The sequence below is a fragment of the Trichoderma asperellum genome, chromosome 5 (assembly GCF_020647865.1).
Source record: "Trichoderma asperellum chromosome 5, complete sequence".
In the NCBI taxonomy this organism is placed as follows: Eukaryota; Fungi; Ascomycota; class Sordariomycetes; order Hypocreales; family Hypocreaceae; genus Trichoderma; species Trichoderma asperellum.
The window spans coordinates 444,441-466,564 of NC_089419.1; the positions used below are offsets into that span (position 1 = coordinate 444,441).

Sequence of the window (22,124 nt, forward strand, 5' to 3'; positions counted from 1 at the left end):
CATTCCTAAGCCGACTATGAATATCTTTAAGCAGACAATCCATAAATTCCATGAATAATAGTACAACGGCTGGGAGCTATATAGTTATTGTTAATAAACTATGCCTAGAGCTATATTGCGTTTTTCTTTGTGCTTCAAGTATGCTATGCTTCGATGGGAAAACAACGAAGTGGCCCGCATTAATACGGACTCAAGCAAGCTTTTAATCATTTTTTAGCAAAAGACAGCGTTCTTTTGTAACCCAAACTTTATTTAGTCGCCACAGTCACCGAGTCTTAACAAACGCAGCAGTAAGCCTATGTAAGCCCTAAGAGGAGACAAGTATATATAAAGAACATGTGGAAGCAAAAGAGCTAACATGAATTTAAACTTGACTGCCACAAGCTTATTTTCTTTTCACAGAGTTTCAACGCGCTTTTTGGCCTAAAGATGCTGGTCCAGGCCCCAATTTCGCTCGATTATACTCTGTATGATCTATATGCTGTCGACAATGATGGGAGCACTCGTCCAGTTTTGTTCTATTATCCGTTTGGATTTAAAGCTGACGAAGGGTTACCTGTCAAATTCGTCTATAACTTCGGATTAGAGACAGAGATGAAGTCGACAGCTGATCCTAATGCTCTGATGGAAATGGTTGTAAGGGGCTTGGCTCAGCGATATGGCTTCTTCGCTGGCAATCTTCACATCATTTTACCCACCTCAACTTTTGGAGAGAAAGGGGAGAGCCCGAATCAAGTGGAACTCGAGAAGACTTTTTCGCAAATACAACACGACCAGTCGCCTAACTTGAGCTTCGTTACCAGCCCTGACGACATCATCTTGAGCCCTGAAACTGGAGTCGCAGTAGTGGTACCGACCGATAGCATATTAAAACTCCCACATGCGGTGGATCCCGATACTCATTATGAGCTCTTGTCAAAACGAGGACTGGCTTTTTCTGGGCTCCCAACGCCACCCACGGTTGTCATTGATGCAGAACTTGGCCCGGATGATGTCCAGGATCCCCAACGGCTTCAGCAAGCGATGCGTCGAATGCTAGAGCCTCTCGGCACCTACCAAATCCCTTTTTTCGTCAAGCTCAATCAATCAGTTTCGGGAAAGGGCGTCTTTGCTGTAACATCTGAGGCTCGCCGAGCACAGATCAAGAAGATTCTTGGTGTGCAGCTTCAAGAAATGCTTGGGCAGATCAATCAAATAAACACCCACCTATACCCCAGCTCCTTTATCTTACAAGACTATATCCCTGGCGAGGTGGTGGCTCTATCTATGTTTGTCACGCAAAAAGGCCAAGCGATTTTCAACGCTTGCTGTCGACAACGGTTCGATAGCAAAGGCTACTGGATCGGGGGACAAATTTCCTATCCGGATCAAGAGACATTGAAGCGGAAGTACTTTGGAATCATGAACCAAATCGCCGAATTTTTGCACCAACGCGGCTACTATGGACCAGCAGGCGCGGATATTGTGACAGGCGATGACGGGAAGCATTATACAATTGACCTGAATGTTCGTGTTACTGGGACGCATCCTCTAGGTCCACTTGCTGGGCATTTTACACAGCGCGGTTTGACCAATGCCACGATAATAACGGAATATTTCACATGTTCAAGATATGACTTTGAAAGAGCATTCAAAGCTGAAATAGCAGATGGAGCACTTATTATCTGCAGTTGGGTACGCGATGAGGCCATTGGACTGAGCCATGGCGGCATTACAATAGGAGGAGCTGATAATGAGAAGCTAGAGAAATTAATGGCTAGAGTTCTAGCTCTCTCGGGCATCCCAGAAGCTGTACCTGATGATTCGTATTAAATACACTCGCCTCAAATAACTCTCACGGTCTAAAGATTATAAGAAATAGCAGGAGCTGGGGAGAAAGCAGGCCTATATAGCCCACTCTCTCCTTCTCATATCTATTAGCAATTAATTTCTCTTCTTTTCACATGCGGTGGATGTTGTGATAGAATACGCAATGCACATGTGTATAAGGCAGAATCTTGATGTGTATGTTGAGTACATGTGATTAATCAGGCGACGGGTGGGTATGGGCATATACTGACGCTAATCAAAAACTGCCTGAAACAGCAGCAATATATCAAAAGCACTAGTAAGACGGTTTATTATGCTAGCATTAAGATAAATTTGTATTGAGATTAATACCCAGCTTTAACAATGTTCTGGTATCTAACTAAATGGTAAGCAGGTCTTCTGGCATTATCACGTCCAATTTTTTGCCCTTGAAAAGTATCGGAACGCTCCGCAAAAGTCGCCACCAAATTTGTAGAATCGTTATGCCTATGGCTATGGAAAACCCACCAGGACTGGGAAGCCAACTGCTAAAGGCCAAGGCGGGGAGACTACTGTAAAGCTGGGACATAATGTGCCTTGTCAGACGAATAAAATTTATACATTAAAGTGGCCAGATGGTTTGATGGCGAAGGTTATTGAATGGCATACTCAAGATCACAGCGTGCTTGTCTAGTAATAAATATACCTCAGTGTTCATAGAAAATATGAAATGAGAAAGTTGATAACCAGCGTATACTTGGCACAGCCTGTCTCACTAAGAGTAGCCAGAATGCCCATGCCGATCCCCCTCTTCTCGAGGACGAAGCACATCTTCTCTTGCAGCTTCTTCCTCTTCATTTCCTTCTTCTTCTGCCTTTTTTTCTGCCTTCTCCATGGCCATGTTAGGCCAAAAATTTGCATTATCCTGTACAAGTTTCTCCAGTTGAATTCGAGCCTCCTCCTCACTTTCAGCCGCTTTTTCTAATTGTTTCTTAGACATTTCAGCTATAACCTCGCCTTCCACTTCCGAATGCATATCTTGTTTTTGACCATTCATATTTTCCAACTCTTTCGGAGGAGGAGGATTATTACGTCTGTTCATTGGTGCGGGCTTCTTTTTAGTAGGAGGCATTCCAGTCAAAAAATTAAGCATAGACGCTTTTTTCTTGCTACTGTCAGTATCGTTCTTTCTCTTGGGCGACGCCGCATCCACGATGTTAATATTGGGAGATACACGTGGTGGTCCGCGAGGAGGTGGAGGAGGGATCCTCACACCAGGTTCTTTTGGGCTCAATCGTCGGAATCCTGGATAGGGATAGGGTGGAGGGTCTTCAGGTTTTTGCGACTTTGCTAGTCTCCCCGGATCCTCAAATGGTTTATCAAGAGGCCACATGGTCATGGTGACGGCCCAACCTGGTTCAATGACTTTCTCCCAAATCGATGGGAGAATAATCTCGCCATTACCATCAAACAGTTACTTTCGGCTGGAAACTTTTTTAAAATGATTTTGGGCTTCCATATGTTGATCAGCTGCTTCTCGACTGCGGAATTTCTTCGCACATGTCTGACAAGGGATATTTAGTTTCCGATGTCCAGTGGCAATTATATGCGCGTTTGCTGCTTCTTGAGATTCAAACTGTTTAAGGCAAGTCTCGCATTTAACACAAATCACCCGGGGAATAATAGGCTTCGGCGCAATTAATGGTAGTCGAGGCTCCGGCTGCCCTAAAGAAAAAATATTAGCATTATCTAAGACTATGTCTAGATAGGCAAAATATTTACTTTCGCTGAAATAATTAAAAATATTTCCCCCAGAGGCTTGTTGACTTCCTACCACCGTGTGCGCTTCTTCTTGCAGATGTGTGCCATCCTGGGTAGGCTCGGTCGAACTCCCCATGTGGCCAGATACTTGTTGCTGAGGGGTGTAATCAGATCCAGCAGCTGTGCCATCTTCTGGGCGACCAAGAGATGCTCTGGCTTGGCCCGGCGGCACCTGTTTCTGTGGTGTGCCCAGGATGGTTTTAAGGTCCACTTCTTGGAGAGCCACCCAGGCCTCCTCAAACCTGAGTAAATTTTGTTCATAAATCTGTCTCAGCGCCACAACAACATTGGGGTTTTGCGTTTGAAGTCCTAAGGTTTGGGCCATGGAACTCCAGCCATTCCTAGCGGTCAGCGTCTTGAAACCGCCTTTTGCCTGCACGGCGTGGAACAGGATCACCAAGCTAATGGGCTTGTCTCTGATCATAGGCTTCGGATCTAATGGGAGGCCCATTTCACGCATAAATCCCATTAGATTCTTCATAAATTGATCCGCGTTGATGCTACCCTTGGCACGGTGTTTGTTTTGTGTTTGCCCTCGAGGGGTTTGGTCCTTAGAGTCCGGCAGAAACTGCTTGAAATCCTCCAAAAGGTCCTGTAATGGTGCTTGTTGTTCTTTCATGTTCTGAAAGATCTCAATAAACTGTTCGTAGACTTCAGGTTTATCCTGAAAATGGTCCTGCGTGACGATACATTAGTCAAAGCCTTATATGTAAACTCCTTGGCAACGAATGCTTACCTTAACTTTATCTAAATAATTAAGTGCGTCATCCATATTGGGGGAACCACGACGTTCCATATTTTCTGGATCGGCGGGACTGCTGTCAGTTATATCCAGATCATACATCGGCATTGGTTTGTAGGCATTCTTTGCATTTAGTTCGCTAGACAGGCCAATATTCTCCTGCATTTGAGATGAATCATGTTGTTGAGGACTTTTGGGACTGCTAAACGCAACACCCTGGGCTGTTGCCCGTGTTGAGGGTCCATCTCTGTTTCCTGATTCTTTGTCGTTATTATAATCAGCAGCGATGTGGGGGGTTGGAGGCTCCTCTCGTAGATGCGTACCATCCTGGGTCCGCTCAAGAGCATCGTCGAGTCGGTAGACAACTCCATCTTCGTAGACGGCGCTGCGTCGGCGGCTTCCTCTGGCAGCAACCTGGCGCAATGGCTTCTCAAAGCGAGCGGACAGACGCCGACGCTCGGCTTCGTATTCAAGGCGCCGGGACTCTTCCTCTTCGCGACGCTTCTGTTTATGAGCGAGGTGGCGGGCCTTTTCCTCGCCGCGCTCCTCCGCATATTTCATGCGCCCTCCGCCATCCTCGTCCTTGAAACTCATCAAGCAACCATCCAAGTGATCGTAAAAGACTTGAGCATTGGGGAAAGTCTTTGGGCAAGTGCCGCACTTGCCAGTGGCGCCGGGGGGGTAGTCAGCGAGTGTCAGGAGTGCAACGTTGGTCCCCTTACGCCTGGTGGGAGGAGTCTGCTTAAGCCTATGAACGTCTATCATATGTCTTTTTAAGTCATCAATATGGGCGAATGTCCTCTCAGCCGTACAGAAGCCACAGATGAAGTCCCCCCTAGGTAACTCGTCGTGATATAAGAGTATGTGAAGCTTGAGCTGCTTGAAAGATTTGAAGGTCTTGCCGCACCCGGGGACTTCGCATTGCTGCGTCCCCTTGCCCTCATCGCTGCTGTTGTCTTCGGCGGAGACGGGGAGGATTATATCCTGTTCCAGATTGGTAAGGTTACCAGATTGAGCATCCCCGATTCCATCAGTCCATGTCGACTCCACATCTGGATCTTCATTGAAAGATATAGAGTCGAGTTTAGCGTGATTAGAGTGACTCCCGGCCTCGCTTTGATCATCATTATCTATATGCCGTGGTAACGAGAACATGGCAAATCGCTCGAGGTGGAGAGCGATATGGCTTTGTAACTTCTCTATAGACCCCAGTATTATCGAACAAACAGGACAGCTTCTATGGACATTTTTCACGGTTGATGTCGCAAATTTTGAAAACTCTGCTTCGCCTTTGTGGTAATTCTGAACGTGTTCTTTGTATGCTTCCAAGGTGGTGAATATTTCTTCCTCGTGCTTGGAACATCGAAATATCCTTTGATGTGTCGATATCTCGTGTTGCATCCACTCATCACGAGTGTCATATAGCTGCTCAGCATTTGAACATTGCTCGTAAGTACAGATATAGGGTCGTAAATCACGTATTATGTGAGCCCTTTCATATCCAAACATTAGCATAAATTGACCAAAGGATGGATGTAAAACAAGATTCGTATTAACTCATAAAGGGAGTATTACCTCCAAGCTTTTTCTGAGAGTAGAGAAATAGGACAAATGGTATAGCAATATGGACATTCGAAGAAGTTATCAGATGTAGATACTTTGGGCGGCAGAGGAAAGCTGACAGTGTCTTTGCTGGGATTCCACGCGGATGGGGCATACTCAGAGACGTCAAGCTTAAGCACACCCTCTTTTTCGAGAATTTCCTGCCCAGCCAGCTGTGGAATCCGTAGCTGGGTAGCTGTGGTGACTGATAAAACTGTCTTTGTCTCTCCGATAAGGCCATTGATGATATGCTCTGCATCTGAAAGTTGGCGTGCGGGAGCTTCTACGAACATCGACGCATGTTCGCGAAGCTTGTCTTGATGCCTTTTCCAATAAGCAAACTGCTGTCTCCTGCGTCCGTTGGCACGAGCTATGCGGCGAACTAGGTAAGATTCGCTACAGTGTAATATTCTTTCCTTATGCAGTTTCAATACTCCCCGGATGGGCTCCCAGACGTGATCCTTGTCGTCAGCGTCTCGATCGCCGCCAACTGGGTTTTTGTCTTTACATTCGACTGCTGGAGCTTCTTGCAAAGCTTTATGTTTTTCATACTCTAAGAAGAGAGAGCTAACATAGTCGTAGTCATGATTCTCATAAGATTCGAATAGGTCCACGTTAGATTCTGGATCGATCTGCTTGAAATTTCGGGCTTTAGAAGACGTCAGCCTTGTCGCAGGGTTACGGATCCAAACGGCTAGCTTGTACAAGCGATCGATTGGGTCTTTAATGCTTCCAAGAAGCAGATCTATATCCGATTCAGACTCGGAGTCTATATCGGAGTCGTCATCTTCTTGGCCGATGTTGCCGTTGACATAGTCTAGAACTGTAACATCAAAGTTAAATGGCGCCTGAGAGAAAATACTTTCTTTTTGGCAAATGAATTCATCAATTTGCTAGGAAAGGTCCATAGATAGATTCTTACCTTCGTCAAGAGATCTGTTTAGATTTTGTATCATCATGTACATGCTCTCTTTCATACTTTCGGAATCGCGGATTCTATAATCTAGCGACCCATGCCCCATAACGAAAAGACCAAGATTTACTGCCCAAAGTTCAAATCGATCGAACTGGGCAAGGAACATATTCTTTGGCCATTCTTGCAATTGATTGTCTGCTGATTCCGGCTGGGTTACTTCTTCGAGACGTTTAAACCGCTGTACGGTTGAGAGGCCAACAGCAGCGAGTGACTCCATGAGAAAAGACTCTTAGGCATAACAGCTTTTAAACTGAGACTGGAATAGAATTACCTTTGGGGATATCGATGTTAAAAGATGCAGCAGCGTGTTTTTTAAGCTGTGCAGTAAACGCCTGGATTAGTGATAGTTTGGACAATGCAATAGTAGGGTCCCATGCCAACGTGGAACAGCGCCATTTCTGGCAGCTTGAAGCGGGGAAAGTAAGCCAATTGGAAAATCGACAACAGGATATAATATGCATCCTGCAGGAAGCCGAATATTAGCCTGAGACTTGGATATTGATCGTGGGCAGAGTTCCAGGCAAGCATTACAGAGAAATAATCGAATGCTGCGTTGCGTCTAGAAGCATCGCTATTCAATCTTGATAAATCAAAGCGGGAGCGGTAATCTAAGAAGCACTTCTTTTTTACACTTTCAAAGAATTCTCTCTTCCTCATTTCCAATTGATGGAGCCTTATGCGTTGTATCTTCCTTACATGCTTTGAGGGGTGAATTTGTGACAGCCCTGTCAAGCCTGTATCCCATTACTTAGAGCCTGGTCAGATAAATCCCCGCACAAAGACCTCATCGACCAAACAGTTGATGCACTCGGCAGTGTCAACGTTTTTGACAAAGAGATGGCGAGATATTTACAGGTGCTATAAAAGATAATACATGTCGACGTTTGAAGTATTTGGGCTTGTTCTTCGGACAATACCCATCCTCATCTCTGGAGCTGGCTTTCTCGCAAGCGACAAAAGCCTCGTAGCGTTTCGCAAGCGGCAGTATGTCAACAAGCTTGCAAACGCTCTCCTACTCCAGCAGCAAACAGTCCGGGAAACGGTCCGGCTTATTATCACGCGAAGCGGCTGTGATCATGATGAATCGCTGCTTAACGAGGACCCTCTTACATACTTTCAAAACAAGAACATTCAGGCCCAGGTGCTGGATTTCTTGGGCGACGAGAATTATAAAGCTTTGATTGGAAGGCTACAAGATATGCAAACTACTCTGGAAGAAGTAGCTAGGCATTTAGATGGCGTCATTCCTACTCACAAGGTTCGTCAAGCTTTTAGTGAATGTTCTCTTGAAGGCATCTGCTAAACGGCTTTGCCAATGCTTGCAGGACAATCCATACGACCTCGCTGGAATCATAGAAGCAAATCTCACAGCAAAAAAATACAGGCCAGATTTCCTTCCTCGTCTCAAAGTTGCTCTCAAAAGCAGCGAGATAAAACAGAGCATCGGTGAACTTGATACAGCCACCAGCACTCTTCACACATTTTCGCAGACAATATTGATGAATCGACACGAACCAGTCAATTCGCTTCCATCTTCTAATCATGTCAAGCTTGCCAAGGCTTTCCGCCAAATTCATAAATACTCAAAAAGCTTATACACTGCGCTTTCTTGTTGCACTCAAACGTGTCACAGCGAACACGAACATGATGCGCACGTTCTCCTTGAAGATCGTCTAGATGCGGCCGCTAAACTGCTAAATCCCAAGCTGCAGTGGGACAAAGAAAGCGAGACATCGCTAGCTTTCCAGCTTGTTTTTGCTGCGAGGTTCCAGGCGACGTGGCATGAGCTATCAGTCAAATGTATACAAGAAGATGACAACTTTGATAGCACTCAGACGATGAGGCCATCTCTGGTGCAATTTATCGGACCTAAGCGTAATGAATCTGCAGAAACAAACTGTCTTGCGAAATTTGCTCCAGTGAACGACTTTTGCACCACCATCGTAACAGCTCACGATAAAGCACAGCACGTCGCCTTTGTATTGCACGAGAGCAGCCGGATGAGTATCGTGGCAGCGAAAGAAAAGACCATTATGCAGAAAAATAACTGCCAAAAGATTACGTTGAGAAGCGTACTTTCGGGATCACATAATCCACGCGCAATGAAGCTGCCTCTGCGCTCAAGCATGCTCCTCGCATCAAAGATAGCTTCAAGCTTGCTGCAGTTCTCACAGACACGTTGGTCTGGCCAAACATGGTCCAAAGATTCAATATACTTTATGCTACATCCAACTCCCGAGGGGATAGCTCCTCTTATTGACTTCAGTCGAGCCTTTGCATATGCAAAAATTGAGAATAGCGAGGTCGACGGAGTAAACACTGCTGAGCCAAGGTCTATTCTTCTGGAACTTGGGATCTTGTTATTAGAAATATGGCACCAAACCTCATTAGAAGACCAGTTTTCCGATAAGACTGCCGATCTTTCCGGGGGGTATTTCTCTCGTCTATCCCTGGCTGCTCAGTGGTTGGATGATGACTATAACACTCCGCCGTTACTATATGAGGATGCCATACGATATTGCATCTATGGAGTTTCAACTAAAAAGGGAGCTGATTGGAATACCAATGAATTCTGGGGTGAAATATGTAAGGAGGTCATCAAACCTCTATCAGAAAACTGTAAGCAATGGAAATGAATGCCATATTCTAATACATGTCCTTGGCGTCTTTACAATCAGGCTCCAGTACTCTCTAAAAATAAGGGTGCAAGAGAATAAAACATCAAGGCCAGCATATTTCTTATTGGATGTTGAACTCCCGTTTCCTTGTAGCCCCACTTCACTCTAAGCAATACTAGAAGCTTATTCCCAATAGTTGGTTGAGCAACAATTGACACCATCCCAGTAACCTCTTGAAAGTTGCTATCGCCTTTCAAAATATCAGCATTATAGTCAAGCCACGAGACAGCAATACACTTACTAGCCAGAAAATGCCAGTGGTTTAGTTACTGGCAACGCTGAGCGCAATATTACCGCATTCAACAACCGAAGGAAACTCCCAGCGGTTGCCTCTAAATTTCTGGAGATAGTTCACAGTCGCAATGAGGCTTGGACAATCGCTGAGGCTGCCAAGGACACATAGACGTCCATACCCTGATACGCATCCACCAACTCCACCTGCGTTGCAAATGTCCTGAATGGTCACTGTAGGCGGCGTTTGCAGGGAGCCTGGGGGCTTCCACCAAGCAGTGTCTAAGTTCTGAAAGCATTGAACGTCTGCGGCTCTAGGTTCGACGGGGTTGGTCAGAGCAGGGATGGCAAACATAGCCAAAGGTGCAAGTTGAGTGAAGTGCATATTGTTGGGACCAGTTATATCCAGTGTTAGCTTAGCAGTGCTGGAAAATTCACTTGCGAAATAGTAGTGTTGTGTGTGTAGAGGCTCTATATTCCTGCCCAAGTTTCGGACACAGAGGGCCTACTTATACATCTGTGTACAATAAACAATTGATATACCGCAACGCCGAAATTAAGGATCGAAATAGATAATAATTCGAGCCTTGCGATGTTACGTTGTGCCCATGATGTCTCCATCACTTACCGTTCCACTAAACTGGAGTGATATTGCAGAGGATTCAGAGATCAAGACATTTGGCCAATAATCTCTCGTAATTTCGATTTCTTGAATATTCTCCCTCATTGATAATAATTATTTCCTGTTGTACGAGTATATTTTTCGCTTACAAAATGTGACTTCCTTGCCCGCCACCTGATCGCAATGGCCCGAAGTACATGTTTCACTCAGCTACACGATACTATAAACCAGTAAGATTGTTAGGGGAGCGGGAATGTAGTCGCCTCATTATTCTAATTACTACTAAGGTTCCGCAAGAAATTGTGAGGATCTGGTCTAAGCAATATTCATGGCTGAGCTGAAGAATAGAATGATTTGTATTACATGTCAGCACGGCTAGCATTGAGATATAGAAATGAGACAATATTTTAACCTTAATTTCGTGGTGAAAGAGTCTAGAACGGTTTGAAAACGTTCTGGATGCTTGTTGTCTCAAACGAATGCAAGCCTTCGGACCTCGTGGAACAAGAGAAGGATTCAATCAGATATCTAAATACAGTAATTCAACTCATAGTTAACCATAAGCAGAGCAGCAAATTTGCATCCTAGAACAGACGGCCGAAGTTTACTGACAGTAATACGTTGAATGGAATAGTATATCTAATAATAACTAGTTTCTATCTTCCTAGACTGAGTAGCGATAGTCATATACTTTTAACAATGGCACAATTCCTTCCAGCACTATTCTTCGCAAGGCGCAACAGCAAACCCATGTCTCTGAGCATGAATCCTCACCAGTCCCCCATCCTCTGCCTTGGCCTCAATAACCACCTCCTTATCAGTAACGCTCACCAGCTCTCCCAAGTCTTTATGATTCGATCCAGTATCCGTCGGCCACATCCTTACGAGTTGCCCCTTCTTCAGTTTCTGGTGTTGAACCAGTACATCTGCTTCGTCAACATGTCCATCCGCTTCATGATAGTCTGAGCTCAGTATCAACTTTGCGGCTTCTTCCCCACTCAGTGTCGCCAGTTCTCCCAAGTCATCTAAACTCTTCTGCGCAGTGCTCTTAAATCTCTCCATCCAAGCGAACACCTTTGGAAACTTTGCTTCCGAAATGCACTCCTCAGGCCTCGCCCCAGGCACCCTCTCCAGCCACAGCAGCGGCCAAGCCATCTCAATATCACCAATAGTCGGCCCCGCTGTCCCAAGCAGCCACTCCCTCCCATCACATAGCAGTGTTTGTTCTAGAAACTCAAACCCATCCTTCACTCTTCGTATCGTATCTGGCCTCATCGCCTCCAAGGCTTCTGGCGGAAAAAACGACGCACCGCTCATAAATTCGGTGCGATCTTTGATAAACTCCGGATCCATCATGCCTCTGGTTTTTTGTAAAATCAACTGCACGATACATCTCGAAAGGCCAGAATCTATCATGTATGCTTGTAAAAGACGCTGCAGTGCCTTCTGCTCGGGAGTTGTGGCAACAGAGAGACGAGCGTTTTTTCCCGGTTCCAATTCGCTGAGCTTTGAGATGATGTGTCGGGTATCCAGATAAATGTCTCTGCCAATGGTAAGAACAGGAATTCGTCTATACTTAACGCCCAGACGACTAAGATCCGGTCGGGGCATTATTCGTGGTTGTATCTACATTCCGTGATCAGATATTATTCTCTCTAGAGAAGCCGGGATCTTTTTTTTTTTTTTACATACGCATTGTTGGAACTTGAGTCCTTTAAGAGCAAGATACCACACCACTTTTTTTGAGTAAGGAGAGAGTTCATAATAGTATAGAACAATAGGTTTCTCTGATGAAGTCATATTGAACGTTGGCGATGCTCAGATTGAACGTGTAAGTAGTAGAGATGGCTGTAGTGCGGGGCAATTCTAGTCTTAATAGTGTCATGGAGTTTACATTTTTATATCCACGAAGGATTCGAGCTGTTTATGGGTACCTTAGGCTGCGACAGGGCAAGTTTCACTTGAATCTGTGTTTTAGATAGCCCCTTGACATTTGATCCTTGCAACTGGAGACTCAGAATACACGTATCTTGCAAAATGACAGGTGGTATTCGGTGGAAACCGTCAGAGTTGTGAGCGCAACATCTTAAATGCTCCGTGATTCCCTTCATAGCCGCTCCAATGCCTCTCACGTATATCGTATCCCCTTGAAATACTGGACTGTGGGTCCTTTTCATGAGTAGGTGGTTCACTAGCTAATTATTCACTGATTCTGGTAAGTAGTAGAGGATTTTCCATCAGAATCTACAGTTGAATGCTCCAAAGGGAATACGGCATAAATCAACAATCCTTCGTCCCATAAAATCGCCCCAGATCTATTCATCCCATTCGGGTATCTCATATTTATATAGTCTCCCCCTCTAATTGAACCGACCCATGCCAATCCCATACAATCACGCCGAGTTTTTTTTTTTTTCTCCCCTCATTCAAATCACAAAGCGCCTCCCACAACCTTGACAATCCACATAGCAATCCGAACCTTCAGACTAACTCTCCGCTCATTTCTCGTAAAGTCATCCATCGTAACTCCAGCCGCATGATCCTGCAGCCATTTCTGTTCCTCTCCCAGCCGCGCCTTCAATGCCTCATTCCGAGTCACAATCAAGGTTCCAGCCTCTAAGTCGAGCGAGTAGCTTCGCTTTGTGTAGTTGGAGCTTCCAACAATGCTCATACTCGGGTTCTCGTCGCCAGGCATTGTTATCCACAGGCCCTTTGCATGGTATGTCCACCCGCCAGGCTGGCCAGTCGTGCCGAAGCGCCACTCTTTCAGTGTAATGTCCCCATCGCGACCACGCTGTTGAACGGCATACAGGAAGCGGCGCGCCAGTAGCACATACGCATCTGGTAATAACCCAGAAACTCCCTTTGACTTGTAAAAGCCGTTGGCCTCAGGCGCTGCGGTAATGACAACATTGTTGTTGGAAGCCGTGTTGAGCAGCAGCTTTGTTAATGAGGGAGCTGGGTTAAAGTATCCCGCGGTAAACGTCCAGGATGATCCCGCATATGCTGGCTGAGACAGCCTCTCGAGAATCCGCGTCAATATAGGAAGTTCCGTTGATGTGTCTGGTCGCATAACCTGAGACATCTGGCCGAGCATATAAACCCGAGTATCCTTGAACTCGTTATCCGGTACCTTTTCAGGCGCAGATATCAACGCCTGCAAGGTAGACGTAGTGCTCTTGACAAAAGACTGCGGCTTCTCCAGAGGCGATGGAGCAGAGTTCTTTGCTGGCCAGGTAAGAGTAAAGCCAGCGGCATCTTCCTTTGACGGTTGGACAAGGAAGCTAAACGACGTTACTCCGTTATAAAGCTTCCAAAAGTAGTCCGTCACCTCCTTGGATGAAAAGAGGTGATATCGATCCTGTCGATTCGTAAAATAGTCCATCGATAGATTCGCCCTTTCAACAAGATGTCACGTCAACTCAAAGCCCGACAATCGCATGTTCAGCAACACCAACATACCCAGACATGATAATCTCATCATCCACGCCGTAGAGCTTCATATGCTGCAAACCCCATCCCTCGTTGATCCTCTTCGGCACATACTGCTTCTTCAGCCCCGTCAGATTCGGCGTGTGATACATCCGTATCTCCACCCGATCAGCCCCAAACTCCTCCACCAGCGGCGCAAGCAGCGAAGCGCACGAAGGGTTCGGTGACTCGCGAGTGCCGCGCAGCGCATCCGTCAAGATGCTAAGCTTCAGGTCAGGGTTCTGCCTCAGCGCCTCTCGCAGCGTCTCGATGAGCTCCTTTTCTGATTTTCCAATGTACAGCGTCGACAGGAAGATCCTCTTTTTCGCATTTCGTATCCGGTCCTACATCATCAAAGCCGTCAGCCTCTCAGAATCGCTTCCCCTCCATGATGCGCACTTCGTACCTTGAGCGTCTCGTAGAACTCCGTCGGCGTCTTCAATATCCGGACCTGGTCTCCCCGAATGTCGAAGCTCGGCGCCATGCGGTCCAATTCGCTCACAAACGGCGCCAGCAATCCTGCATTTCCGCTGTGAATTGGCGCTCCGGGAGCTCCATGCGGCGTCGCATAGCTTCTGAACTGGTATCGCGGTGGTGAGATGCTCGGCTTCGATCGAAGGACTCGCGCTCTGGAGGCGCAACGCGCGCAGCTGCGCACAATCATGCTCTATGCTTCCAATTCTAGAATCACAAATAGAAATACACAAAGAAAGAAAAAGAAGAAAAAAAGCAACATTCCATCGTCCAAGTACATTCAAAAAAAAAAAATTCCATCGGCATGCGGCTATCCATTGCATCTAAAGCTCAAAGTATATCAGTTCTGCCGAACTTTTGCCGCGCTCGCGGGAATCTTCAACCCAAGCTTCAATGACCTCTTCTCCCACCCGAGGCGACGATTCCAGCGAATACAACCCATCACCGGTAGGAATTGCCCGTTACCGCCACCATGTCGACCATTACGAGGACTCTGGGCAACCTGCGCAAGGTTGGCATCAAGGTATGTGTCGCGCCTCTGTCTCTTCAATTGCCACCAGCTGCTAACATTTCCCGCGCAGGATTACTTCCGCCAGATGCTGGTACGTCTCTGGACATTCTGACTTCTAGCCCTTCCGACAAACGACGACGCATGGCTAACATGTAGCTCTCACAATTCTCCTCGAACAGTACATCGGTATGCCCATCTTGATCTATCTCAACCCCTCAGCGTCACGGCCTCTGACCCCAGCAAACAGGTGACACCAAGGCCGGTACCCTCATCGGCACCGATCGCGCCGGCAACAAATTCTACGAGAACCTCGAGGAACTGCCCCTCCGAACCCGCTGGGTCGATTACGCCAAGCACGACTACGACGCCGGCCAGATCGAGCCCGGCTGGCACGCCTGGATCAGCTACGCCGTCGACAAGCCCCCGACCGAGGACCCCTTGATTGCGACGGGCACCAGACACTTTGAGCCGGCGCTTCCCAAGCCCAACTATACCATGACACGGGGCGCTTTCAAGACGTACAACACGTGAGTTGGATCCTGGCAGCACGAAGCAGGAGTTCTCTACGGGAGGCGATGGGTTATATATGCAGAGATGGGATCTGAGCTAACGTTTGAGGGGTTACAGAACGAAGCCGAAGCTCAATGCTTGGGAGCCAGTTGCCAAGGACCGGGTATGAGTGGTTTTTGTTGGGGGTAAAAGATGGTGTACATATTTTAAAATCGCACAGCAGCAAACACAAACAAATCCAACAATAGACACAGACAGATGTATGCATTCCACGGTGATTCCATCAGAAGAGAGACAACGCTGGAGACTTGGACGGTGAATTCGAACAATCATTTTACTTGTTTTAAATCAGGCTAGAAATATCAACAAAAAAAGACTCTGTACTATCTAATCCCATCTATTGCGGCGCAACAAATGATCAAATCAAGCCCGGAATCCCTACGCCTTGCCACAGCGTCTACATCTTACAATTTCCCTTCTACGGCTGATTTAATGGCTATGAATATTATTAGCAAATCAAAAACCTGAGAGAAGTAAAATTGTTGTGAAAATTGATACTTACCATCACAAGAAACCTTTGCATCGCCAAACAACATCTTAGTGTTTGGCATATAGAACATGGGGTTCGGCACATCGGCTATTTACCACATGTCAGTTTCACTTCCAATGATACACATTAAAACGAAGGGCGGTTACTCACCATAACCACTGGCCAAAGTCCGCTTCATCACAATAACTTGCTTGGCCTTCCAAGCATGCAAAACTGGCATGCCTTCAATGGAGCTGCCCTTCTCCATAGCAATCGGGTTAACGGTATCGTTAGCACCAATGACCAAGACCAGATCGGTCTCAGGGAAGTCATCGTTTATCTCGTCCATTTCCAGCACGATATCATAAGGTACGCTTGCTTCCGCCAACAGCACGTTACATTGCCCAGGCATGCGACCGGCAACTGGGTGAATAGCGAAGCGAACAGTGATGCCTTTCGATCGCAGCGATTGGACAATGCTTGAGAGTGCATACTGTGCCTTTGCGACAGCCATTCCATATCCAACCACTATGATAACGGACTCGGCGTTTACTAGCTGGTCGGCAACATCTTCCACAGACGTTTCAGTAGCTTGGCCCTCGGGCTTATACTCCAAGGCTTGTGTCGGAGTCCCCAGGCCTCCGAATAAGACATTGGTTAGGGACCGGTTCATGGCAACGCACATGATGTACGACAGAATGGAACCAGATACGCCTATCAGAGCTCCCACAGATGTCAGAAGAGGGTTATCCAGCATGAACCCTTCGGCCACCAGAGCGAAACCACTGTAGGCATTCAGCACGGTAATGACGACAGGCATATCAGCGCCTCCAATTGCAGCAGTTGTCGTATATCCCTTGATGAAACTCAGCGCCGTGTTAGCTGCAAGTGCTCCAGCAGCAATCATCGGAGCACCAGGGGCCATGGTGAGGAAAGCGCCAAAAGTAGCAGCATTGGTTGCCAGCAATCCAGTGTTGATTGCATGTCGGCCAGGAAGAAGCTTGGGGCGAGAAGACATGCGGCCTGCTAGCTTAAGGAACGCAACAATAGATCCAGTAAAGGTCACACCACCGATGAGGACACCAAGATATGCAGTTACCATGTGCAAAGTTGTGAGGTGGGAAATGTCGCCCATTACACTGCCAATGCTGGTTAACACGGCTGCAAGACCAACAACTGAGTGCAGGGCAGCGACAGTCTGAGGCAAATCAGTAGGCGTAATTCTCTTTCCAATCAACATGCCTAGGATACTATTAGCAGCTTCAACGTATGCATGGATCACACTGACTTACCAGCAATAGCTCCTACAGCAGCCAGTCCGGTGAATTGTGTCAAGACCTCGGGAGAGAAGCCCACGGCAGCCAAACTAGCCAACACACCAGTGCCAACACCGAGGATGCCGAGCATATTACCCATACGAGCAGTTGCTTGAGAGGCCAAACCAGAGAGAGATCCAATGCAAAGAACAGAACTGATGAGATAGCCCGCCTGGACAAGGCCAGCGGCTCCAGTCGACGCAGCGGCGATGAAGCCTCCGCCAAAGAGAGCAGCCGGGATAGCGTAAAGCCAGGGATACTCAGGGGGGTCAGTAGGTCCTAACTTCTTATTAGCATGCACTTTTACCACACTCATTGACGGTAAACCTACGTTTGAACATATCGAGCATTCGTTTGGTGATGACAAAGCCACCGCCAACATTCACAAAGGCGAGCAGCACGCTGAGAGCGCCAAAGGTTTGAGGAATTGTCTCAGGCAAGTAGCCTCCGCCGAGAACGAATAGACCGCCGATACCAACCATGCCAGAAATCGCATTTGTAACGCTCATCAATGGAGAGTGCAGAGCGGGTGCCACGCCCCAGACGACACGATAACCGATTAAACTAGCCAGCGCAAAGGTGAACGCATTAGACATGAACAGAGGTCCAGTGAACTTTCCAAGAGCGAGCATGCTTGTCATTCCGGCAGTCACAGTAGCCACTTCTCGAGTCTTTTTCTGCCAAGGAGTGAGTTCTACAGCTTCAACTACGGCAGCCGCTGCGGGTTTGGCTGGTGCTGGAGGAGGTGCAGGACGAGCAGCGGGTGGCAGGATTTCTCCCTTTTGCATGACGATGGCGCCTCTGACAACCTCGTCAGACAGGTCAATTCCAAATTCCTTCTCCTTGGGAGACATTGACAGCAAGAGCTTGGTGATGTTGTTCGAGTAGAGAGTAGACGATTGGGTTGGCAAGCGAGATGGGAGATCAGTATATCCTGCAATTGTATATCAGTATGGAAAACCCTCTAGCAGATATAGATCTGTTCATAACTTACCAATGACCTTGACATCGTTGTATGTAATCATTTCGCCAGCTTTGGTGGCCTCACAATTACCGCCAGCCTCGGCAGCGAGATCAACGATAACACTTCCAGGTTTCATGACATCAAGCATATCCATTTTGATGAGCTTGGGAGCGGGCTTTCCGGGAATCAGAGCTGTAGTGATGATAATGTCGACTTCCCTAGCTTGTTCCTTGAACAGTCTCATTTCGGCCTCGATAAACTCCTTGCTCATCTCCTTGGCGTAGCCCCCGGCGCCAGAGCCATCTTCATGCATATCGACCTCGATGAATTCAGCGCCGAGGGACTCAATCTGCTCCCTGACCGCAGGACGAGTATCAAATCCGCGAACAATGGCACCCATGCGACGAGCGGTTGCGATTGCGCTGAGACCAGCTACACCGGCTCCAATGACCAAAACTTTGCAAGGCGGAATCTTGCCAGCAGCCGTGACTTGGCCGGTCAAGAATCTACCAAAGACGTTGGATGCTTCCAATACAGCCTTGTAGCCGGCAATGTTTGCCATGCTACTGAGGGCATCAAAAACTTGAGCGCGAGAGATACGGGGGACCATTTCCATTGCAAAGTAAGTCGCTCCTCTGGCGGCAATCTTTTCAACCAGATCTTTGTTCTGGCCAGGCTGGAGGAAAGATAGTATCGTCTGGTCTTTCTTGATAGCATTGACTTCAGACTTTGAGGGCCCTCGAACTTTGAGAACTATATCGGCTGCAGACCAGATGCCATTGGGGGAGTCGACAAGAGTGGCGCCAGCTTTTTCATAGGCCTCATCCAAGAATTCAGCCGAAGCACCAGCTCCGCGCTCGACCAAGACCTTGGAGTAACCCTTCTTTAGGAGCAGAGCCACATTGGCCGGAGTCAATGCGACGCGGCGCTCGCCCGGAAAGGTCTCTCGCGGCACACCAACCGTGAGCTGACTATAAGGAGTCGTGGGTGGCACCACAGTGGTCGCGTCCGTCGAGTATGCCTTTGGGAAAAGAGCGGGAACTCGTGGAACCGGAGAGTCACGGCGAACCAGCGCCAATGATTTTGCAGCCGCGGCGACAACTGCAGTCTGCCGTTGCGCCCCCGAAGAGGCGTGCCATTGGCGGTGGCAGCTTACCAAGGGCTTGACATCTGATGACAAAGGAGTCAGAAGCTGTTGCTTGCTGCTGCGCACAAAACACAAGTAATTCGCGCATGGGAGGGCCTTTGTCTCTTACTTTGGATTCGAGAGCGCAAGAAGCGCGACGAAGAAGCAGTAGAGGGCGAAAAGTAGAGCTCGGTGGCCAGTGGGCGAAGCACAGAGGACGCCATCACGAATCGACCCTCATCTGAGGCGACTTATACGCGACGCACACAAGGATTCTAGCTATAGATGAAGCTGTACGGGAGACTGAGTTAGACGAGAGGCAGTTAGTGATCATGCGCCAAAGAGACAAACATACCGGATCAGCTATACGAGCTCACATCGGTCGATGACTCGACAGTCGTCAGCAGAGCTCATGCGAGCCGCAGCAGTGAGAGCACTTTGTATGCGCCGGTTCTGCCAACGCAACAGAGATTGCGATACAGCTCAAAGAGGGATTCAGAAGAAGCAGAAGAAGCAAGAAAGAAGACGAGCAAGAAAATCACTCGATGGCAGCGCGTGCGCATGAGGAGAAGGTGGCCTCTACTCTACAGAGTGTATTCGGTGGTGAATACCCCCGCTCTGCCGACTCCAATTTTTGCACGACCGGGTAAAAAAAATCACATAAGAAAAAAACAAAGAGTGGTGACATCTTCGGAGCATCTCAGCCTCCAGTACTCGATAGATACGAGCCTCGCAGGCAAGACTACGCCGGCTAACAAGGTACTCGCCTCGATCTTCGCGTCCACGGACAACCTTCTCTTTTCTGACGTTACCACCAAAGAGGCGACCATCAGGTGCGGGGTCCTCAGGGGGTCTCTCCAAGACTTGTGCCGGCTTTTACAGGGGATCAGAAGAGCCTACAGGGGGGCGTGAGGGGAGTTTAGGCGGCACGGCCGCTAAAGATCCCCCGCAGTGGGGGGGCCTATCGGCGCTAAAAGCTGGGGAAGGACGACATGCGGTTGCGCAGGCGGCAGCAGCCCGTATTGGCAAGACGAGCGCTGAAGGAGGTTGGAGTCGTGCGTTTTGTGTGGTTGCGATGCAAGGCGGCTCCGACGCAGCCGAGCGTACATACGAGCTTAATTCCATGAGGGGGGGAGTCGTGCAGTGCGGTGCAGTGCGGTGCAGGGCAGAGCTGAGCTGGGCTGGATGCGCGGGATGTGCGGGAGGGGGGAGGATGATGATCAGGAGATTTAATGTGGGATTTTGCCGAGAGGATTTGCAAATGGGACGTTGAAGAGAGGAACAGTGAATGGATATGGATTAGACATTATTGGTGGTAGCGGCTACCTAGCTATTGATGTTGTTAATACTATCCAAGTTTTACAGCAACTGGTTGTAAGACAGTTGTCAACTCTCAACAACATACTTGCATCTAAGCAGTGGTCAGTCTGTAGCATTAGTTGTCATTCGACGGTGTGGTCCGCGGAACAGCATTTAACAAGCATCCATCCAAAGCAAGCACCAATGCATTCCAAAGCAAGCAAATACAGCAAATCGGCGCCCTGTCCTACAATTCCATCTGGCAGTTCCCGCCGTGGCAAGGAGTCTCACAACGGCCCCGGAAGTCGGGCCCAATATTCAAGCACTTGTCACACCCGCAAACGAGATCCAAGTGCGTGCCGACCTTTTGGTCGATGTCGTCGCAAAGACAGATGTACAGCGCAGACGAGGTGTTTGTAGCAGGGACGTTGTCATTGCACGAGGCGTGGGGAGTCTTGCAGTATGCCTCGGCCAGCTGCTTCTGAGACCAGGGCTTTTCTATACAGAGCATCTTAATCAGCCAAGGACCAGGTTGTTGTATAAAATGCAGTCAAACGGGCTCGCATAACGTACTCATGCCCATTAGCACAGACGCGCAATAGGTATAGCCGCATTCACAGATGGGCCCCTCCGGCACGGGAGGCTCCCTGGTGGGAGCAGGAGGTGGCGCACCCTTGGGCGAGGTCGAAGTGCTAGTCGTCGTTGGTTCCGGCAACTGAGAGGAGAGTGGCGGAGGGGGCGTGTCGGGCGTTGGAATCTGGGGTCTGGGATTGGCGGCAGACAGTCCAATCAGGGCAACTAGAGCCATGGCCAGCTTCATTGTGGGCAGCGTAGTTTTTGCAGGTTGTTAAACTCAATTATACAGGCAGTCTAGTGCAATGTTGTTGGTAGATTAGATCAGATCAGATCAGATTCAGATGTGAGATGTTATCAGTCTCGAGGCGGCTGAAGACGAGGCATTCGTTCGCCATCCCGGCTTTATATAGACATGCCCCTTGAGGATAGATGATTCAATCCAGTTATGAAATAGCACTACGATCCAAATAGGTGATACCAAATCATAGAGATCGACAGGAATCTCTAGCTCTTAATCCTGACAAGAAATCATGCTTGTGTTTCCAACTCGGCTCAATGCTCTGCTTTCATCTTTCATATTTCGTCACAACACGCCATCGATCCTTTACAATCTCACAATCACCCAATCATCACGTAATAGACTCTTCACTTGGACACGGATTGCAAACAAACATGCCAATTAATACACAATATTCGAGCTTGACACTTGTGCTGACCAATTGCAGAAGTAGCTCTTATTAGCAGTCTCCGAATTTACATCTTTACCTCGGATCGTCGGTCCCGATGAGCCGACAAAACAATTTCATGCGTGACAAAAGCCTTAAAGATATCCTATATTTGACAGTTTTAATTACAATCGGTTCATCAAGCAGGCAGTACTCGTATATA

The 22,124-nt window shown here is 47.8% G+C and overlaps 10 protein-coding genes across 11 annotated transcripts; 3 read left to right on the plus strand and 7 right to left on the minus strand.

Moving 5' to 3' along the window:
* Positions 1–429: 429 nt before the first annotated feature.
* On the plus strand, positions 430–1,812 carry TrAFT101_008302 (uncharacterized protein; the record flags this gene model as incomplete). The annotated part of the gene is made up of 1 exon (XM_024906640.2): positions 430–1,812. One exon carries the CDS (start codon positions 430–432, stop codon positions 1,810–1,812), a length of 1,383 nt encoding a protein of 460 aa, XP_024762286.2.
* Positions 1,813–2,418: 606 nt separating this feature from the next.
* On the minus strand, positions 2,419–3,187 carry TrAFT101_008303 (uncharacterized protein; the record flags this gene model as incomplete). Its single annotated transcript, XM_066128303.1, has 1 exon — positions 2,419–3,187. The coding sequence occupies one exon, from the start codon at positions 3,185–3,187 to the stop codon at positions 2,564–2,566; it is 624 nt and encodes a 207-aa protein (XP_065984421.1). The 3' UTR covers positions 2,419–2,563.
* Positions 3,188–3,486: 299 nt separating this feature from the next.
* TrAFT101_008304 (uncharacterized protein) lies at positions 3,487–7,322 on the minus strand (the record flags this gene model as incomplete). Of its 2 annotated transcripts, XM_066128305.1 has the most annotated exons (6): positions 7,201–7,322; positions 6,876–7,140; positions 5,927–6,776; positions 4,346–5,843; positions 3,623–4,285; positions 3,487–3,513 (listed from the first exon to the last, which is right to left on the minus strand). In XM_066128305.1, the coding sequence occupies exons 2-6, from the start codon at positions 7,033–7,035 to the stop codon at positions 3,487–3,489; spliced, it is 3,198 nt and encodes a 1,065-aa protein (XP_065984423.1). In that variant the 5' UTR covers positions 7,036–7,140; positions 7,201–7,322. The 2 variants fall into 2 exon arrangements, with proteins under 2 accessions (XP_065984423.1, XP_065984422.1); XM_066128304.1 differs by having other exon boundaries at positions 6,876–7,322.
* Positions 7,323–7,457: 135 nt separating this feature from the next.
* Positions 7,458–9,753, plus strand: TrAFT101_008305 (uncharacterized protein). The gene is made up of 2 exons (XM_024901865.2): positions 7,458–8,187; positions 8,255–9,753. The coding sequence occupies exons 1-2, from the start codon at positions 7,804–7,806 to the stop codon at positions 9,563–9,565; spliced, it is 1,695 nt and encodes a 564-aa protein (XP_024762284.2). The 5' UTR covers positions 7,458–7,803; the 3' UTR covers positions 9,566–9,753.
* TrAFT101_008306 (uncharacterized protein) lies at positions 9,369–10,277 on the minus strand. The gene is made up of 2 exons (XM_024905409.2): positions 9,849–10,277; positions 9,369–9,797 (listed from the first exon to the last, which is right to left on the minus strand). The coding sequence occupies exon 1, from the start codon at positions 10,221–10,223 to the stop codon at positions 9,870–9,872; it is 354 nt and encodes a 117-aa protein (XP_024762283.1). The 5' UTR covers positions 10,224–10,277; the 3' UTR covers positions 9,369–9,797; positions 9,849–9,869.
* Positions 10,278–11,080: 803 nt separating this feature from the next.
* TrAFT101_008307 (uncharacterized protein) lies at positions 11,081–12,297 on the minus strand. The gene is made up of 2 exons (XM_024905153.2): positions 12,153–12,297; positions 11,081–12,086 (listed from the first exon to the last, which is right to left on the minus strand). Exons 1-2 carry the CDS (start codon positions 12,258–12,260, stop codon positions 11,181–11,183), a joined length of 1,014 nt encoding a protein of 337 aa, XP_024762282.1. The 5' UTR covers positions 12,261–12,297; the 3' UTR covers positions 11,081–11,180.
* A 332-nt stretch (positions 12,298–12,629) lies between these two features.
* Positions 12,630–14,671, minus strand: TrAFT101_008308 (uncharacterized protein). Its single transcript, XM_024902477.2, has 3 exons — positions 14,338–14,671; positions 13,923–14,275; positions 12,630–13,858 (listed from the first exon to the last, which is right to left on the minus strand). Exons 1-3 carry the CDS (start codon positions 14,593–14,595, stop codon positions 12,892–12,894), a joined length of 1,578 nt encoding a protein of 525 aa, XP_024762281.1. The 5' UTR covers positions 14,596–14,671; the 3' UTR covers positions 12,630–12,891.
* A 140-nt stretch (positions 14,672–14,811) lies between these two features.
* On the plus strand, positions 14,812–15,833 carry TrAFT101_008309 (uncharacterized protein). The gene is made up of 5 exons (XM_024906639.2): positions 14,812–14,928; positions 14,987–15,007; positions 15,096–15,102; positions 15,164–15,443; positions 15,544–15,833. The coding sequence occupies exons 1-5, from the start codon at positions 14,878–14,880 to the stop codon at positions 15,593–15,595; spliced, it is 411 nt and encodes a 136-aa protein (XP_024762280.2). The 5' UTR covers positions 14,812–14,877; the 3' UTR covers positions 15,596–15,833.
* TrAFT101_008310 (uncharacterized protein) lies at positions 15,735–20,095 on the minus strand. The gene is made up of 8 exons (XM_024899925.2): positions 19,717–20,095; positions 19,492–19,652; positions 18,266–19,405; positions 17,603–18,205; positions 17,248–17,550; positions 16,127–17,197; positions 15,989–16,063; positions 15,735–15,922 (listed from the first exon to the last, which is right to left on the minus strand). Exons 2-8 carry the CDS (start codon positions 19,583–19,585, stop codon positions 15,891–15,893), a joined length of 3,318 nt encoding a protein of 1,105 aa, XP_024762279.2. The 5' UTR covers positions 19,586–19,652; positions 19,717–20,095; the 3' UTR covers positions 15,735–15,890.
* Positions 20,096–20,759: 664 nt separating this feature from the next.
* TrAFT101_008311 (uncharacterized protein) lies at positions 20,760–21,609 on the minus strand. Its single transcript, XM_024905152.2, has 2 exons — positions 21,234–21,609; positions 20,760–21,158 (listed from the first exon to the last, which is right to left on the minus strand). The coding sequence occupies exons 1-2, from the start codon at positions 21,478–21,480 to the stop codon at positions 20,908–20,910; spliced, it is 498 nt and encodes a 165-aa protein (XP_024762278.1). The 5' UTR covers positions 21,481–21,609; the 3' UTR covers positions 20,760–20,907.
* Between the last annotated feature and the right edge of the window lie 515 nt (positions 21,610–22,124).